General features: G+C 47.0%; 1 protein-coding gene and 1 long non-coding RNA gene across 3 annotated transcripts; both read right to left on the bottom strand.

Annotated features, from left to right (window-relative positions):
* Nucleotides 1-123: 123 nt before the first annotated feature.
* Nucleotides 124-18,435, bottom strand: HSD17B7 (hydroxysteroid 17-beta dehydrogenase 7). 2 transcript variants are annotated; one of them, XM_083507189.1, is made up of 10 exons: nucleotides 18,300-18,435; nucleotides 15,195-15,398; nucleotides 14,449-14,541; nucleotides 11,638-11,769; nucleotides 9,563-9,677; nucleotides 7,288-7,482; nucleotides 3,830-3,934; nucleotides 2,854-2,910; nucleotides 1,461-1,559; nucleotides 124-585 (listed from the first exon to the last, which is right to left on the bottom strand). In XM_083507189.1, the coding sequence occupies exons 1-10, from the start codon at nucleotides 18,332-18,334 to the stop codon at nucleotides 484-486; spliced, it is 1,137 nt and encodes a 378-aa protein (XP_083363315.1). In that variant the 5' UTR covers nucleotides 18,335-18,435; the 3' UTR covers nucleotides 124-483. The 2 variants fall into 2 exon arrangements, with proteins under 2 accessions (XP_083363315.1, XP_083363316.1); XM_083507190.1 differs by lacking the exon at nucleotides 11,638-11,769.
* LOC310708678 lies at nucleotides 13,183-14,442 on the bottom strand. Its single transcript, XR_014527151.1, has 2 exons — nucleotides 13,690-14,442; nucleotides 13,183-13,659 (listed from the first exon to the last, which is right to left on the bottom strand). It is a non-coding gene; the product is annotated as an uncharacterized lncRNA (long non-coding RNA).
* Nucleotides 18,436-19,449: the final 1,014 nt, after the last annotated feature.

Here is a 19,449-nt window from a genome sequence, read left to right as displayed (position 1 = left end):
GGTCAAAAGTGGAGCCAGGGCACAAACCAGCTCTACTTTGCTCTTTAGTAGGCAATGCCACACAACCTAATGGCAGGACTACCCCTCCCCCCCGAATGCCCACTTCTGAAGCAAGGACACAGCGACCCTTCATTTCATTTATTATTTGAAAAACATCCTGCTCTGAGGAGTACAAAGGCTTCAGGAAACACGTAACGGGGAAAAGACAAATGCTGCAGTGATGTAAAGACACGGCAACTAAAAGGAGAGCAAAGGCGTTATAAAATCCACGCTGGGGTGGGCAGGGACTGAACTGTAAGACTTTTTGGTCTCTTTCAGCATTTCAGCTTCATGACAGCCAAAAGATACATCTCTAGAGAGGTTTGCATTGCAAAAGGCAAAAGCCAGGGTGGGGTGGTGGTGAGGAGCCGAGGTTCTTAACTGTCCCAAGTGGAAGAAACTCGTTGCCATGAGGAATGGTGGCTAAAGACTGGCCTGGCTTTGCTATTTTTTATGCTGTGGGCTGTTGGACCTTGCAAGAAGTTGCTTCTCTAGTTCCAAGAGCTTCTCGTAAAGCTTCTCTGCGGTATCTTCACTGAGATCCATCTGAAAGACACAGCTGTGATCAGGACAGATTCCACAGAACCAGCAGTGTTTTCTTTCCTTTACCACAAGCCCACCCCCCACCCCCAGAGGAGACCCCAGAGCCATCCCTCCCTTCCATCAGCTCTGACCCAACTGCAGAGGTGCGAAGTAGGCGGGCCCAGCTGCTTTCTTGGGGACATGAAGGTGGCAGGCGGCTGGCACTTCTCACTGCAAAGCCCCTGGGTTGCAAAATGGCAGGAGCCATAAAACACTCTGCGCATCCATAGTCAGCCTTTGCCTGGTCACTGCAAGTGGGGAGTGTTGTGGCCCTGCAGTGGGAGACAACGCTGGCTTGGATGGGCCTTTGATCTAGTCCAGCAAGACACATCTTTCGCAGGGAAATAACATTTAAAAATAAATGTAAGTTTTAGCCCTTCCTATCTCCAAAGCTCCAGGCGAGTAACATTCATTTCTATGGGGCTTTCTGCAGTGGAACTTTCTGGAAGATTCTGCTGCCTCTTAATGGAACTCGGAATCCACCCTCCGAGACAGCTGCCTTGCCTTGCCTCATGACGTAGGTCCTCCATGATTTCCCACGGCGTAGTGTGCACCAAAAGCATGAAAGCAATACAGTGGTACCTCGGGTTAAGTACTTAATTCTTTCCGGAAGTCTGTTCTTAACCTGAAACTGTTCTTAACCTGAAGCACCACTTTAGCTAATGGGGCCTCCTGCTGCCGCTGCACCGCTGGAGCACAATTTCTGTTCTCATCCTGAAGCAAAGTTCTTAACCTGAAGCACTATTTCTGGGTTAGTGGAGTGTGTAACCTGAAGCGTATGTAACCTGAGGTACCACTGTACTCGTGACAACACAATGCACACGAAGGGGTCTACTTACCTTGCGGATCTCAACGTAGTTCTTCCCAAAGAATGTGGTGCAGCTGTGAAATTTCACCAGGGGGTCCAGCAACTCGGGCTTCTGCTTGAAGAGCCAAACCTAGAAAAGGGATGCAAACAAGTGAGCAGTTCTTTCCTTGCAAGTGCGTTTGACTCAAGACAACCGCTGCCAGTGCTGAAAACCCCTGTGGGGCTGGATTTGGATCTAAAGGGGCTCAAACGAGATAACCCCATAATGTAAGCTGCCAGGGAGCCAGCAGGCACTCTCCCAATGCCTCCTCTCTGGACTTGGTGCAGAAGGTAGAATTAGAACCACTGCAATACAGCGCCCCCAATTCCCAGTCCAGGAGGATACCATAGTCAATGGTATCAAATGTCAACAAGAGATCAAGAAGGTAGAGCAATGACTCACTCCCCCCCCCCCCGCCAGCAGTCCCCACTCTCTGCAGAGGTCATCCATCAGGGTGATCAAGGCCAACTCAGTTCCATGGCTAGGCCTGAACACAGATTCAAATGGATCTAAATAATCTGTGTCCTCCAAGAATGCCTGTATCTGCCCCACCACAGCCCTCTCCACCACCTTCCCCCCAAAGGAGGTACTGGCAACTGGAGGAGAGCTGTTCCAATCTGAAGGGTCCAGAGTGATCAGGGCAACTGCCTGTTTCATCTTGCTGTTCCATTGTCAGATAAGGACTCCACTAGCTTTCTCCTCTGGAAAATTCCCCAGAGCATTCAGGAACACATCGAGTTCCCTCAGTCTGCAAGGGTGAGACATCTGAATGTGTCCACCACTAGTCGTCAGTCCAAACTGAAGCAGATAATGATCTGACCATGACAAGGGAGGGCGTGGCATTGCCCCATCCTCATTCCGTCCTTCATATCACTTGGGGCAAAGACTACATCAAGACTTTGCTCTGCCCGGTGTGTTGGAACCATGACCAACCGAGAAAGACCCATGGTAGTCACGAAGTCTTGAGCCAGCAGCCTCTGGGTGGATATTGAAGTCCCCTAGGGCCTGTTGTTATATAGTGAGACAGGCCCTGGACCACTCCCCCCACCCCCACCCAAGCGGCACTCACTCAGCCAGCCATCAAGCAACATCCCACACTATGATCGGCACAAACACACTCCCACCTGCAGGCAGGTATCAATCAGATCAAACAAACAAACGGATGCAGCAAACGCGCATGCACACACACAGTTGCTGGCTGGGAGTGCAGACCAGAGTTGGCCCTACTCACATCACAGGGTGGGTGAGGGTGGGAGCAGCCAACAGGTTCCCCAGAAGAGGAAAGAAAGTGGCTGTGAACCTCTTGGCACACCGGCTATCGCAAGGCAAACGCGATGGATCAGGCAGGCACAATGCACAACATGTCAGTGCCAAAGCATCTTACCAGTGCTTCTGCTCCATTGTACGGCGTCAGTGTATACGTGTTGGTGAAAAGGCGGAACTGGAGTTGCGGGGAGAGAAAAGCAAGAAGTCAGTTCTCTCTTCTTTCTACTCCATGGCACTGAAGCTGAGGAAGCAGCTCCAGGAGGGCAAGGAAAACCCCACCATCCTCTGCCCCCAAATAGCAGCCATATCCCTCTCTCATCCCACTAGAATTCGAAGACACCCAGCAAAGCTGAAGGTTGCAGGTTTCAGGGCAGACCCAGCACCAGATAAACGAAGGAGGCTGCTCCCACAAGAGGCAGCGATGGCCACCAATTTGGATGGCTTTTAAAGGGGAGACCAATTCCTGGAGGAGAAGCCACAATGGCCATGTTCTGCTTCCACTGTCAGAGGAAGGATGCTTCTGAATGCTGGTTGCTGTCCATCCCAAGTGGGAGAGGGCTCTGGTGCTCAGGTCCCACTATGGGGCTCCCGTGGGCACTTGGTGGGCTACTCCGAGAACAGGGTGCTGGAGTAGAGGGGCCCTGGCCTGACCTGAGAGGCTCTTCTGATGGTCTGACCCCAAACAAGAAACAGACAAAAAGGGCTTCCTCTATAGTAAAATACAGTGGTACCTCAGGTTAAGAACTTAATTCGTTCCGGAGGTCCGTTCTCATCCTGAAACTGTTCTTAACCTGAAGCACCACTTTAGCTAATGGGGCCTCCTGCTGCCGCCGTGCCGCCGCTGCACAATTTCTGTTCTCATCCTGAAGCAAAGTTCTTAACCCAGTACTATTTCTGGGTTAGCGGAGTCTGTAACCTGAAGCGTCTGTAACCCGAGGTACCACTGTATACTGTAAAGTCTGATCGCGCCATATGCTTGTATTTGTTCCGCTGACCACTTCAGCTTTTCTCTCTGCTTATAAGGGAATCTGAATCGGCCTCTAGTTCCTAGAACTTAAGGGTTTGCTGCAGTTTCTGAAGACCATCACACTCACCAGCCACAGAATGGGGAAAAATAACTTCCACACGAAAGGAGGCAAAATCTCAAACGTCATGTTGGTCATCACAACACCTGGACACACAACGCTAGAATACAGGCCCTGTTGAGAGAGTGGGGGGAGAGAGAAAGAGATGGCTCCATGGGGCCACACTGTGACACACACAACTGCTGGCAGACACCCACACTCACACCACGTAGACAGGGCTTGTGCCAAGTTTGTAACAGAAAGAGGTGCAAGCTTTAAAAATCTTCCCTCCTGGTTTTGTTAACTTACTATTCTGCCCTTTCTACATGTGAATGGCATAAACTAGGACAAGAATTACTTCTGAATGGGAGGCGGAAATCCTGCATTTGGCTGACTTCAGAGCTGTGAAACCTGAGAGGTTTCCCCTGCCCATTCATTAGAAACCACTTTCTCTGCTATTGTGGAAGGATGGAGTGGAAAGAACGGCATCCCCAAGTCACTGCTTTACGTGTGATTGCATGTCAGTGTGAAGGAAGCTGGTCTCCAGAAATCCCTCACCCCCCAAAAAAACATAAAGCCACTGTGCAATTTCCAAAAGGACATAAACAGCCAAGGCACGACAAGGAGAGCAACAGGGTGGAGATGTGGAGACAGCACTTTTCTTTTTCTTCCTCCCCTCCAAAGCACCCAGTGAAACATCACCACACACATTGTGGAGGGGGGAGCCCAGTCGCAAAATGCACTGCAGGGCACCCACTGTTGGGATACTGCCAGGGAGACAAAGGCCATCCTGCCCCCAAGCCGTCTCCGTTGCGATCCATCGACCTCCTGTAGATACAGTGGTGCCTCGCAAGACGAAAAGAATCCGTTCCGCGAGTCTCTTTGTCTTGCGGTTTTTTCGTCTTGCGAAGCAAGCCCATTAGCGGCTTAGCGGCTTAGCGCTATTAGTGGCTTAGCGGATCAGCTGATAAGCGGTTTAGCGGCTTGGGGGAAAGGGGGGGAGGGGAAAAAACCCGCAGGAACTCACAAGACATTTTCGTCTTGCGAAGCAAGCCCATAGGAAATTCGTTTTGCGAAGCACCTCCAAAACGGAAAACCCTTTCGTCTAGCGGGTTTTCCGTCTTGCGAGGCATTCGTCTTGCGGGGCACCACTGTATCAGTCAATTAGCGACAGGAGCCCCAGAAATAGCTTGCCACATTCCAGAGCTCGTGCAGGCTCTGTCAGCAGATACGTACAGCGAAAGGTGCACTCAGGAGAGCATATTTACAAGTTTATTCAGCGTTGGTCAGAACAAAGAGAAAACATGACTGCCTGCTACGATGTCTCAGGCACAGAGAGAAAACGAAAGCATATACAAAAGCATAAACTTCCTGTGAACAGGAAATACGCAGACTCTGTGACTCACAAAGCCTCTCCCTTTTAAGGTGGAACGGAAATATCCTAACACCCACACGCCAGTGGAAAGCGATTTTATGTTGGATTTTTATGTCCTCTTAACAAATTATTCATAGATTGGGAGAATCTGAATAAAACAGTGAAGGTGGGCCTTGTGGGCTGCCAGTTGGGTGAGGTACTGTGTGGACATCACAAAACAAAAGCTTCTAGTCCATATTAAATTATGGTGTGGACTAGGCCTCTGACTCATGTGGGGAAGGAGGGCAGACAGAATGGAAAGGGCTTGGTGGGGAGGAACAGATGTGAGAAGCCACAGTGCAGCAGTCTGGCCCAGAGAAGGGAGATCAGGGTTCAACTCCTGACTGGGAAGCCTTGGACAGCCTAAGCGACTTTCCAGGGTCATTGGGACTATTAAAATAGGACCCGGAGGAACAGCAATACACCTTGCCAAATTGCTCTCAGCTCTTTTAGGCATTTTAGAAAAAGAACTCTTTTATCATGAAATTGCTATTGGCCATGGTCAATTTTATTTCACCCCAATATGGAAAGAACATTTTACAGGGGGTGTTGCAAACATAAATAAGACAAGATTGTGATACATCTTGCATATTTTTAAAACACTCCATGGGTGACAGTGTATAATGCGGTCCCAAACAATGGCAAAATCTGAACCAAAGTAACCAAAGTTTGTATTTATTCATTTCCTTGTACTTATATCCTACCCTTCATCATAATAGGAGCAGAGAGCAACAATGACATTAGCAGCAACATCACATATACAAAGATCTTGGTAAATAACAATGCTTTTACCTTGCATCTCAATGAGCCCAATGTGGGGGAACAACCAAATGTAATTTGGGAAGGAGTTCCATAATTTGGGGGCCACCACTGAGAATGCTGTCTCATTTTGTCACCCACACAGCACAAAACAGCTAAAATTCTATGTCCTGTATAAATTATGCAAATTAAACTACCGTAATTTGCTCAAGATCCCTTAGTCTGCATGATTTATTTTGCTTTCACTATTCACAAAAAGGAGAAATAGAAGAATAGTCAATCTGATAAAAGCCCCCCCTTCTCCACCCTCAAAATCTAGGCATATGACCAGGCATTGTCTGTTAACTTGAAAGCTTGTTTTTGCAGCCCTGTGGATTAGAAACCTACTTTAAAAAAAGGAGAAGACAGATTCTCAGGAGACTGAATTCTGTAGCCAGTATCAAATTCTGTGGCTTGTCTTGAGTTTGTGCTGAACTCTCAAGACATTTGAGTACAAATGCTCCAGGGATTACTGTATTTTTCGCCCTATAGGGCGCGCTGGCCCATAGGGCGCACCTAGTTTTTTGGGGGGGAAATATTTTTTAAAAAAAATATTTCCCCCACCCCAGCCCCCAGAACAGGCTGCTATTCACAAACCTTGGGAGTCCAGCGGGAACTCCTGCCGGGCTTGCAAGGCTTGCAGACATCTGCCTGAAGCCCGGGGCGCGCTCCGGAGCACGCCCCGTGCTTCGGGCTGCAGGCTGCTGCCCGTAAGCCTTGTGAGCCCGGCGGGAACTCCCGCCAGGCTCGCAAGGCTTGCGGATAGCTTCCTGAAGCCTGGAGAGCGAGAGGGGTCGGTGCGCACCGACCCCTCTCGTTCTCCAGGCTTCAGTGAAAGCCTGCATTCGCCCCATAGGACGCACACACATTTCCCCTTCATTTTTGGAGGGAAAAAAGTGCGTCCTATAGGGTGAAAAATACGGTAAGCAGCGGTTCAGAAAAGTCGCAACACAATGGGAGGAATTGAGAGTCACACAACATCAAGTGTTCCACCACCACAAGCGTTTCCGCTTGCCAGACGGAGCGGCCCCCTCACTCTTCTCACCACATTCTGGGGGTCCCCACAACCCACACACCTCAGAGCCAATTTGGGAGGCATGAGGTGTGTAGAGGGGGACCCCATTGCAGATGTGTAAGTCCTTGCACAGCCTTCCACTGATGGGACTCACACCCGCTTATCTTGGCACACTTTGCCAACTTTCCTGAAAAGAATGCCACCTTCTTTTGCTTTCGGTCGGAAGGGCCTTTTGGAAGGACTAGGATAGGGTGCTCTCACCTGCTTGTTGAAGCGGTTGTTCAGAGCCACACTTGTAAGGTCAGTAGCATATTTAGAAGAGCTGTAGGCCTCCTTGCCTTGCCTGTGCTGAAAGTCCTCAAGGCTGAAGTTAGATTTGCAGGCATTGACTGAAGAGGTCCAGACAAGCTTGCTGGGCTTTTCAACGCAGCAGAGCAGAGGCTCCAGGTTCCGGATCTGCAAAAATGAAGAAACCAGACTTTAACAAGGCTCCAGGTTCCTGCCTTAAGAGGCATACAATCTAGAACAGAGGTTCCCAAACTGTGGTCCACAGACCACTAGTGGTCCACCAGGGTCTTTCAGGTGGTCCACAGTATGCCTGTGGATTTGTGTTTGAAGACAGGAGACAGCACATCCATCGCATTAAATATTTATATTGATTTTTAACTGTTTTAATTGCTTCTTTTATTTCTTATATTGTATTTAAATTTTGGATTTGAAGAAATTTAAATTGTAATACTGTACAATGTGAAATAAAAGCAGCAATAAAAACACAGTTAAAATAATTAAAAATATTTAATATATTTAATATCAGAATTCAAACTGTAATATAATATATAAAAAACAAAAGGAGCAATAAAAATATAATTAAAAATCATACAGCACCTATCATAGTGCACTACAATTACTACAAAGGGCGAAAAATCATTGTCCACTAAGCCCCTCTGCAATTTTCAAGTGGCCAATGGAGGAAAATGTTTGGTAACCCCCGATACAGATCCTTCCTCACAAGTTCTACTTGCAAGAAGTATGTTCTGCATTTTCATCTATGAAAGAAAAAAAGATTATTTTCAGAATACAGTGTTACCTCCGGTTATGAACTTAATTTGTTCCGGAGGTCCGGTCTTAAGCTGAAACTGTTCTTAACATGAGGCGCGCTTTTGCTAATGGGGCCTCCCGCTGCCACCATGCGACTTCCGCTTGCATCCCGGGGCAAATTTCGCAACTAGGGTTAGCAGAGCTCATTACCCGAAGCATCCGTACGGAGGACGGTACATAACCCGAGGTTCCACTGTACACATTCTAAAACAAAGCTGACCCATACTCAACAGAACCAACAGGATTTCCCCAAAGATCCCTAAAATACTTTACAAATGTATTTACTTTCCTGTCCATACAACATGACTTATAACAGTATACACTGGATAAACATATTCTTCTTAAGTGAGCCACAAGTCAGCATAAACCTTTGGAACGGGTCTTTGGTTTCCAATTTCACAGCACAGGCGTGAAATTGTAACACAGCACTTTGCATCTTCACTCATGCGTTATAGATGCCCGGCAGCGTCGCCACTGTCCATGGACAAGAGGTTCTGCCCTTCTTGACAGTTAAGGTCCCACCTGCTTTGCAAGTAAAACCTACACCATCACGATTGTGTTGCCCCAACTCACCCCTGCCTCTCCTGCCACCAGGCACACATTACAATTATGCACTGCAATAGGAGCCCACAGACATAGAATCAGACACAGGTAGGACCAGTTAGTGTGCTCACCACCCTGCTGATTGCAAGATGCCACAAACTTTGATTATCTATTCTGCAAGAGTAAAGAGGAGTCAAATACACTAGCTCCATGCAGTGGACACTAAAGGAAATGACAGGATACAATTATGGAGATAAAGCTACTATACTGGGATTCTATTGTTAATATTTTTTTGCCCTGTGCGGCCAAATTACAGCTTACAAGATTGCCTTTAAACGTTGTTTGCTGGAAGTCCACTGAAAGGACCAGCAGTGAGTTCAGTCCTGAAGTCATTGAGGCAGAAATTTTGGTCAGCTTTTCTGTCAGCTACCAACCCGTTGTGAAATCGGCAGATCACATCCAGAAAGTCAAAACAGATGCTGCTGGTGCAGAATTAAGCCCTCGTGCTAAAAAAGCAACCACACCAAAACAAATCTACTGGGACTTCTTCAGTTTTTGAGAATTAGCACACTCAATTTAATATTCTGAGACCAGCAACAGCCACCAAAGATGAGAGCTAGAGATATTACACTACAATGACTAACAAAGGACTGGCAAACTTACCTATGCAAATAGGCATCCTTATTCTTATCTGTGGAAGCTCAGCAGATATACCAATGTATTAACTAAAGAGGTGAGAGCTTATTCACAACCATCTTTAAGTCTGGAATGTAGGGCAACGTTGCACAATACATAGATCACCTAGAATAATGTCTTGCAATACATGTATAAACACCCAGATAACATCTGCACAACACCAGGATGTGTGACAAAAACTAGGTAAAAGCTTCCCTACCAGAACAAAATGTCCGAAGAGATTTGTTTCAAAGACCTCCTGGAGGTTGTCTGCAGTGACCCTGTCCTCTTGGCTCATCAGACCCTCTGCTGTAGTCAGCATCTGGTATGCCCTCCTGAAAACAGGGGAAGAGGTTAGAGCGTAGAAGAGAGGACTGCTGCCCTTAAGAGAAACCGCCAACCAATATTATGGTCCTTTCAACTAAATGTGAGGGTGGGTGGAGATGGCTTATGCCGGCAAAAAGGAAGCAATCTTTGGGAAATGACAGAAACTGTAGCTGGTTTTTATTTGGAACGTTGTTAAACTGTGATCCAAGGACTACCACTAATCCCAGTCCCCATGATTACAATGAAAGGAACAGAAGAACAAGTAAAATAAATAAAAGAGCCAGAAAGTTATTGGATGTTTTAATTACATGCTGAAGAGGCGGTTGGTTTTTTAAATGCTAAACTGAAAAGTCTTTATGTTAGTTGCCCGGTTGGCCACTGGTGGAAACAGGATGTTGGATGAGATGAACTCTTGGCCGGATCCAGCTGTGCCCTTGTGTTCTTTTCAGCACTGCAAGCAGTTGCAGGAAATTTCTATGAACCCCCTTAGCTGTGTGCACAGCTTTCCTCTGGATCACATCCACAAAGGACAAATATAATAGCTGTGTTTGAATTTGAGAGATTCTTCAAGCAGCCTCCCAGGTTGTGGCTGTTAAGAAGCAAACCAAAATGGCAGCCTGCAGTTCAACCAAGAGCGGCTACTCTAGAACAAAGATTTCAGAAACAGTGGCCACATTCACACGGATTGTTGAACAAGCTATGATGAGTCTCAGAGGAAAGAAATCACAGCTTGGCTTGCTCAATTTTGTGTATTTCTCCCTCCTGTCTGTTATCCCAAAACCATCACATTGCTCCTGTAACTGGCATTGCTTCTCCATCACCAGCTTCCTTACAATTGGACAGTTGCGCAATCAAAGAGAGAAATTTTCACAGATTTTCAACTGCTCTCCACATGCCCCAAGCCAAACCAGCTGCCCAGCACAGACACACACCATGCTGCCTTAAGATCAGAAATTCAGAATCCATTAAGTGACAGGGGAGACTTTTGCCCTGCAGGGCTCCTGACAACATCCCCATTAGTTTGGTTTTTTTGGGGGGGTTTAAGTACCAATTTGCTGGCTGAAGTGATATAATTTGTGGGTAAGTGTAATGATCAGGATAGCCAACTTTAAAAAGTTGTTGTGTTTTCAACACAACAGTCCTGTATAGACAGCAAAGTAGCAAAGCAGGTCAAACCTCTTTCAATTTTATTTCCATTGGCATCACAACCTGAGACTTACTTCTGGAAAAGTAACACCAAGAGCTGCTTAGCCTGGGGAGTAGCTTTGTTCTCCCACAGGTCTTGCCTCACACTTCTGGAACTTCACGAGTATCTGTCTGTGACAGGACACCCAGACAAAGGTTACAAAACCAGGATGCTGGCTCAGGCGTCAGGAAAAACCAAAAAAAAGCCAAGAATGAGCCATGGTTTCAAATCATGCTTTGCTGTCTGGAAATAAACCATGGTTAGTGTGGGGTGGAATCAGACACTTAAAAAACAACAACCCACAGTTGGGCTAACTGAACCATGGCTTTGTGTTATGTGTGAACAAAGCCTATGAGGTGCCTGATACTTCGGGATTCTTGTGGTAGAAAGCCAGGTGTGTGTCTGGAAATAATTAGCAATGGGTCAGAGGAAAAGTGGAGCTGTCCACTTCTACAACAGGAACAAAGCTAGCAGAAAGCATATTGCAGTTGGCAGGAAACCTAAAACAGAAGGCAGATTTGATGTTATTTTTGATTGGCAGAATGCACAGCAGTGTGAGGTAGCAGGGATCCATCCTGTTGCCAGAGATAGCCAACAGCTACAGCTACCTTAGAAAAGTAACAATACCTGGTTGTTGATTCCTCAGCAGTATAACCTACCTTGGAGGCTCATCATCAGAACACACAAGATGAAGATAGCAAACAACTTTATGCAAATAAGGACTGCTACATAAAACCAAGACAGAAATGTAGTTCCCGTGTCACAAAGGAAGTAGCACATACTGGGCAAAAGAGGACTTTGCTTCATTTTGTTCCACTTGAGGATGTTCCATCACTGAAGCTAGACAGGTTTGGGGCTGGTCAGTATTTGGATGGGAGACTGCATGGGAAACCCATGTGTCTTGCTTTGAACTCCTTAGAGGAAGAGCAGGATACAAGTGTAAATAGAACAGGCAGTTGTTAGGTTACAGGTTAGATATTGTAAGCCGTTTCAGGATTCTTCTCTGGGAACACTAGCTCAATGTGTTTCAGTGGTCTAACAAGGAGATCACACTCGGTTTGACAAAATGCAGATTACAGAAAATACACGTCAATGGTGTTCTCACGGTTCGAATTTGTGTGCGTCTTCCCCATTTCTAAAAAGGATGAACTCAAAAATTGGGAAAAAAGAAAAAGGAATGAGTGCAGGCACAGAAAGGAAAACAGGTAAATATTAAGACATTGCAGCTTGGATAACTGAGAAAGCACACAGGGTAACTTGCCGCCCAGAGCTCCTGAGCCTTTGACAGTTGTGTATGAGGAGGAATTTTGGCAGATGCAGCTTATCGTGTCAAAGGGGTGAACGAGGGGCTGCACCTGCTGAAATGCCTTCTTCTATTCAGTAATTAAAGAGAGACTGGAACCTTCCCTCCCCTTGCATCTGAGGGCACAATCTGTGGCTCACAAGAACTTGATAGAATCCAGAAATTAGGAAACAAACAAGAAACTCTCTAGTCTACATGGTTCAGAGATGCATTTGAAAATGTGGGGGGTCTCAGTCAAGGCGTCAAGTACCAATGCCCAAATGAAAGTATTCCCAACTCTCATATGTTTAGGTTCATACATCAAAACATTTCTCAAGGTCCAGCCCGTGTTTTTGATGCAAACGTTTTAATTTTTATTCTCACAGTCCTTTTTTGGACTTACCCTTCTAGTAAGCTCACAGACTAAAAAGATGGAGGCTGGGAAAAGAACACGATAGAAAAAAGCAGAAACACAATGAGGAAAAAGAACGAGGAGGTAAAGGTTGAAAGCAGGGAAGTCTCAGCCACTATTTCAATATATAATTCTATTTCAAAATAAAGTCAAATGAAAGTGCCATCCAAAGGACAGAACAAGGAACAGTGCGAGGCAACAGAGATGAAGAGACAGAAGCAGCACTCTTAGGTTTGGCAGACAGGATGAGGCCAACAGAATGGTGAGAATTTTGAAGGACAAAGGTCAAAGAACAAGAGACGAGAGATGAAGGCAAGATCTTGAAAGCAAGCAGCAAGAGTTTACGGCAAATGGGACACGGAAAAGGGAGACAGCGAAAAGGAGAGAGGAAATAGGATCCTCAACTTATTCCAGATACAGATATTGTAACAGGACTGCTAGACAGTCTTCCTGTGTTTCCAACTACACTGACAAGGGCAAGTGAACTGCAAACGTCACACATGTTCCAGGGGAGGTTTGTTGCTGTCTTACTGGTCTAGCCACCTGTTCAACATAAAAGCACTGTTCCTGTCACACAGGGGTAGGTAAGTATGAGTGTGTGTAGCTGGATTCAGTCAATTTGTTTCATTTGGGGGGGGGGAAGACTAACAAATATTAGCATTACTACTTAGTGCAGACCCATAGATATTAATGGGACATAAGTCAGTCAGGTAACTAAAGTTTCATTGAGTTCCATGGGATGAATTCTACTACACAGGTGCACTATGGGAGACACACAATGAATCTCACTAGTCCTCTGCCAAAAAGAGAAGGTTCTTTTTTGGGGGGTGGGGCTGGAGAACCCGCAGGAAATGCTTACACTAACAGGACCACTGGAAGGGCACAATGCTGAATTCCTCCCTGTGAGTCAAAGTATGACTGGACACAGGATCCAGCCCATATATTTTGCATTTAGGCAGATCCCAACTCGAGTCCCCGTCCCTCTGCAGGCTCCTCTGTGCATGTTTAAGTGGGCTCAGGCAGACTGACACCAATTATGTCTTAATGGTGTAATTCCCCCTCCTTCTTCACATTAGCGCGCTCGCTCTCTCTCTCTCTCTCTCTCTCTCTCTCTCTCTCTCTCTCTCCCTCTCCCTGAACAGAATATAAAACTTCACACATCTGACAAAGTGGATGCAAATCCTTGAAAGAGAGATTGTTAGACTTTACACGTCACAAGAGTCTGTTGTTTTTGCAGCAGCAGGCTGACAAGGCAACACTTCTGAACACACACACACATATATAAGCGAACTTAAATACCAGTGTGAACTCACTATGCAATTTTCTTATTATTAATTTACACACCACTTATACGCCAAAATGGCTTCTGATGCACTTGGCTTCTAATATGTTTCACATTAGGAACATTGGAGGTGGAGGCCTTGAGGTGGAGGGTTGAGAGGCAGAATCAGATAGAATAGGGCTTTGTTTGGTTTTATTCCTTGCTTACTCCTCAGTGCTGTCACATAATCCAATGTACCTCTGCAACAGTGAAGGGTAACAAGCAACTAAACAAACAAATACACACACTCTGAGGAAGCTTCACTTTTTTTAACCTCTAATAAGAGCCTATTAATTTTCTTCCTGTATTATACGCAGGAAAGGAATTGCAATGCTAAGAGGGCAGCCTTGTGTCAGATTTTGCTCACTGACAAACTGCAGCATTCTGTCTCAGAAGAGAAATGTTCACATTCCATAATTTTAGGTTTGTAACATGTGGGGTGGAGGCCGGATAAAGAGTGAGGTCCAGTTTGTTTCCCTGGACAACCCTGCCTAAGTAACTCCGTGTCCTCCCCTCCTATCCACAAAGCCAGGCAGAAAATGAAGACGAGCGACGGAACAGTTAGATATCTAACATACCTGGAGAAGATGCCACGTATAAATGCCCATAAACTGATACGTGGATTTACCATGATCCCAGCATTCAGAAAGAGATAATCCAAACGATGAAATCTACACCAAAACAAAAAAAGGTGGTTATTGAAAGGATGGGAAAGAAGCATTAAATAGCAATTAAGCAGAACTGGAGTACCCCAGAATTTAAAATATATTTATTTTTTAATAGGATTCATACACCAATCATCCCAAACCTCTAAGTAGTTTATATAAAAGTTAGTAATTTCTCCCCCTAATGTCTGGTCCAACACCAAATCTTTCTGGGGAAGCACACTAGGGGCGAATTCTCATAATCAAGAGGTCAAGCTTGCCCTAAACTGTTTTAGGCTGCAGGCTGGAACGCTCTTCCATTTGGGGGAGGAGGGGCAGAAACCTCCCTACATACAGAAAGCTAGTATGCCAGGGGATTATGATGAAACATTTCCCCTGAGATACTTACTTTCTACCAGCAAGGAGTTTCTTCATAGAGTACAGTAGAACATTTCAGCATATAATTTCATCCCATCTATAGCTTAATGAAGACTTGATTCTGCCAGTTGTGCAAACCGCTTCTCTTGGCCATCACACATCACGCAATCACATCTCAGAACAGGTCCAGTTCAAGTAAGAAAAGCAAGTCCTGGAAAGGTGATGAGTTAAGGAAGCAGCTCCCTGGAGAACAGCCACAGCACAGGCAGCCTAACCAAACCATTCCTGCTCCCCCCACATACCTTGCCTTGATCTCTTCCGCTGCGTGTAAGACAGAGGCCATCTTGCTAACATCTATTTGAACTATGCTGACATCTGCACTGGGGAAGCAGGACAACAGGTGGTTACGGGTGGCGTTTGCCTTCTCCAGGTTCCTGCAGGCCAAACACACGTGGAGGCTGGCATCTTCCTGGAGGAGACGCTCACACAGCGCAGATCCAATTCCACTGCAACAGTAAGAGCACAGGATCAGGGCCAGACATCACAACTCCATACAACTGAAGGCTTCTCCCGGTCTCAGGGAGCCCTTCCCTTGACGACCAAAAGAGCAACACCTCCCAGATCGGTTAAGTGCAACATGACCAGCCTGCCATGTGGCCCAATATGATGCTACTTTCCAAGATCCAAACTGAAAACACTCCCTTCGGAACAAAACCAAGAACTTTGCAGTTTCAAGGGTCTCTCCTCTTCCTTCTGGGTATTTTGCACAGCCCCACATGAAATAACGTGCCTTCACAATTAGCGAGCAGGACATTTGAGAAGTCTCTGACGATTGCCCTTCTTGGCTTATTAAAACTAGCAGGGAGCAGAGGTCCATCTGAGTCTAGAAGGTTGCAAATCCCTCCCTGAAAGAGGGAGAGTAGAACTGTGACAATGACACGTGTCTGAACCCACATTTGAGTTCACCATTCACAAGCACTCATACACACACTGCCAACAATTGTGACCGCATTTGCTATGAATATGTGTTAATCCTTAATTTGATGCCCACAAGCAGTTTTCACACAGAGGGAATAAAGTTTAGTTTATTACATGAAATGAACATGACATAATGTATATATTCTGCTTCAGACAGCAAAATTACAATTTAAGCAGGCAGCAAATCCTGCCCTACACAGAAACCATGATCTAAAGAGTGAAAGAATCCCTAACTAGTCTCAAAAGCCTACCGAAAGTAAGTGTGACAATTTGTCACAGAAACCATGGAATGGCTATATAAACTCAGTTCATAAGTATTTAAAGCTATCTGGAGATCCGCTAGGAAGACACAAGTTTGCCCTGATGGAGCCCCAATAGGAAACACCTCAAGCAAGAACAAGGACTTGACCCCAAGACTGTGATTTCAAACCTGAGAGGAAGGCATAGGACATAGAAGCAAGGACTGAAGGAGGAGGATGGTTCACTCAAGCAAGGGCGAAACTAGCCTTTTTTGGGGGGAGGGGGAATAACCTGGGGCAAAAATAAAAATCTAGCACTGCACTCAAGAAGATATCAACTAGGAATCAGTTATCTAGGTACATAAGGGAAACCTGGAAAGCTTTCAAATGGAGATACACAACTACGAAAGCCATGCATTCAAAGGACACTTGGGAAGCCTTGCAGAGGCCAAATGGGAGCCCTGGATATTGATTATGCAGCCCTCTGAGCAGGAACCCCAGGAACTCACAGTTTCACAATACACAGTTTCAGTGATCCGAAAGCAGCTGTACTGAACTTCCAGGGATGAACCATTTTGGGGGCTAGTTTTCCAGGAGAAGGAAAATGTCCATAGGAATAGTATGCAAAATCTTCTCAGGGCAATATATTGGTCTAGCTGATACAAACCCAGACTTATAATAAAGTAACCGCTTGCTTCAATGTGAAGAAAGGAACGGAGGCAGTGGCTGAAGTGAAGAGCAGAAGGCAGCAGAGCAGACTGGCTTGGAGGGGACTGCAAATCAAGGCTGCAGTGGCTTGGCTAGTGGCAAGTCAAGTGCTCCACTTGGAGGACTACTTCTTACTCTAATCATTCACCACCCAGACAGCCAACTGTGGCTCATCTTGAATGAGCAGCATCCTGGTGCATGCTGCTGAAGTGCACTCCCCACCCCCCACCCCCTTCTTATCCCCAGCCAGGAAGAAATAAACCAGAGCTTTGGCTTGGCATTTTGTGTTAACCAGCAGCAAACTGAGAACAACTCAGTTTCCGCTCAAGCTTTCTTTAGAGCAGTGGTTCCCAGCATTTTTTGGCCATGCACCCACCTAAGCATCTCTAAAATCCTGACACCCCCCCCCTTTATTCTAAACTAAAAACCCCAGAACACTTTTACATATGCTCATAACGCAGGCGCTTCAGCCCCTTCACCAGCATATGCCCCACTGAATTCAATGGGGCTTCCACTCTCAGCGAAGTGAAGTTGGGACTCTAGTTTTAGGCTGCAATCCTGTGCACACTTACCTGAAAGTACACCCCACTGAACTCAGTGAAGCTTATTCCTTTTGGGTGGCTATGTACAGGATTGCACCCTTGGTTGTTGTTTCCCCATACCTTTGCTATCTCTACAATACCTTTTGAGGTGGGATAACCAGCAGTGCACTGGGCATTCCAAATATGGCCACACCATGGATTTACAAATATTGGCTGTTGTCTTTTCAATAATGTACAGAGACTTCAAAACAAAACAAAAAAGTTCTCTAAGAAGCAAGATATAAAGCACATTACAATAGTGTTAAAATCCAGTGATAAACTTTGATTCCAGACACTATTAGTGCCTCTCAATGTTTTATCAAATCTACAAAGCAACCAGTACTGTAAGATTAAACATATTTCCCTACATGTTGCAAGACAGATTTGACACTTTCCTAGAAAGCCAAGGTATGAAATCCACCCTCTTCACTGCTGTTGTCACAACTGTTCACACACAACATTTAAAGCACATCATTCTGGGCGCTGCTCTTTGCCCCTTGCAGAGCTAACAGTTCCCAGGGAAAGAGCGAGCTTGGAGGGGGCTTCGAAATGGGCTGCAGCCTCTGCCCCCGAGGAGCTCAGTTAGGAGAGCACGAGACTCTTCGCCCTTCGAGTCCCGCGCGGGGAAGGATTCCTGCCGGGCAGGACTAGATGACCCTCGTGGTCCCTTCCAGCAGACAGCTCTGCAGTTCTGCGCCTCGGGTGGCTTTGACGCCCGCCGGACCCCTCGCCCGGCGTCCCCGCCAGGCTCCCGCGCCCGCCCCGTCCCAGCGCCGCGCTCCGCCGAGCTCCCCGCACTCCGGCCGCTCCTTCCTTCTCGGCGCCGCCGAGCCTCCCCTTCCGAGCCCGGCTCCTCCGCGCCGCTGCCGGGCGGGTCCCCGGGCCGCCCCTCCCTCCTTACCTGCTGGCGCCGGTGACAACGGCCACCTTCTGCATGGCGAGCGGCGGCGGCGGCGACTGGAGGCTGGAGGCGAGCGCCGCGGGACGAGCCGCCAGAAGCCGGGCTTGGCCCCGCCCAGGCCCCGCCCCCGACTCCAAACCCCGCCTCCCTGGCCCAATCAGAGGCCTCGCTCGGGGCCGAGCGGCCGAGTGGCGTGACGGTAGCCCGATGGCGGGGCAGGCGGCCAAGGGAGGCCGGGCAGGGCCTGAGAGAGGGCGCCAAGCCTGTCCATCACCGCCCCTCGGGCTCCTCATTGGTTGGCTGCGCCAGGAAGTCGGGGGCTCGAGGCGGGTCAGGAAGAAGAGACGCGTGAGGGGGGAGCCCCAGTCAGTGCAAAGGAGGCGCGGAGGAGGGAGCTTTCGGACTCCGGTGGCGTCTTCGTCCCCCCCAGGAGAGCCCGAGGGGCCGCGCTGAGCGAGAGGCTCAGGCTCCTGGGACTGAGAGAAGGGCTCCCCGGAAAACACGACTCCCGTCTTTCAAAAAGGGAAATTATTCTTCTTTGGGGCCAAAGGTGTCGAACTTTCCTTACAGATAGGTAGCCGTGTTGGTCTGCCATAGTCAAAATAAGAAATTCCTTCCAGTAGCACCTTAAAGACCAACTAAGTTAGTTCTTGGTATGAGCTTTTGTGTGCATGCACACTTGTTCAGATACACTGAAACAGAAGTTGCCAGATCCTTCTATATAGTGAGAAGGTGGGGAGGGGTATTACTCATTATACATGACTTATCTCATTATACATGACTAATATCTCATCTCTTATCTCATTAAGGTGGGGAGCGGTATTACTCATTATACATGACTGATCTCATTATACATGACTAAGTCATTTTTCACCTTCTCACCCCTTGCCTTTTCCTGTAAGACCTATTGCAGTCGTTAAGAGTCGTCAACAGGCTCATCTCAGCTATCTGCCAATCTCCCATTCCCACCACCCTTCTGAGTAATACCCCTCCCCACCTTCTCACTATATAGAAGGATCTGGCAACTTCTGTTTCAGTGTATCTGAAGAAGTGTGCATGCACACGAAAGCTCATACCAAGAACTAACTTAGTTGGTCTTTAAGGTGCTACTGGAAGGATTTTTTTTATTTTGAACTTTTCTTAGTTTTGC

Source organism: Podarcis liolepis (assembly GCF_965112155.1).
Source record: "Podarcis liolepis genome assembly, chromosome: 6".
Taxonomy (NCBI): Eukaryota; Metazoa; Chordata; class Lepidosauria; order Squamata; family Lacertidae; genus Podarcis; species Podarcis liolepis.
The sequence above is the reverse complement of the archived record's forward strand: the minus strand, read 5'-3'. Positions and strand labels throughout refer to the sequence as shown.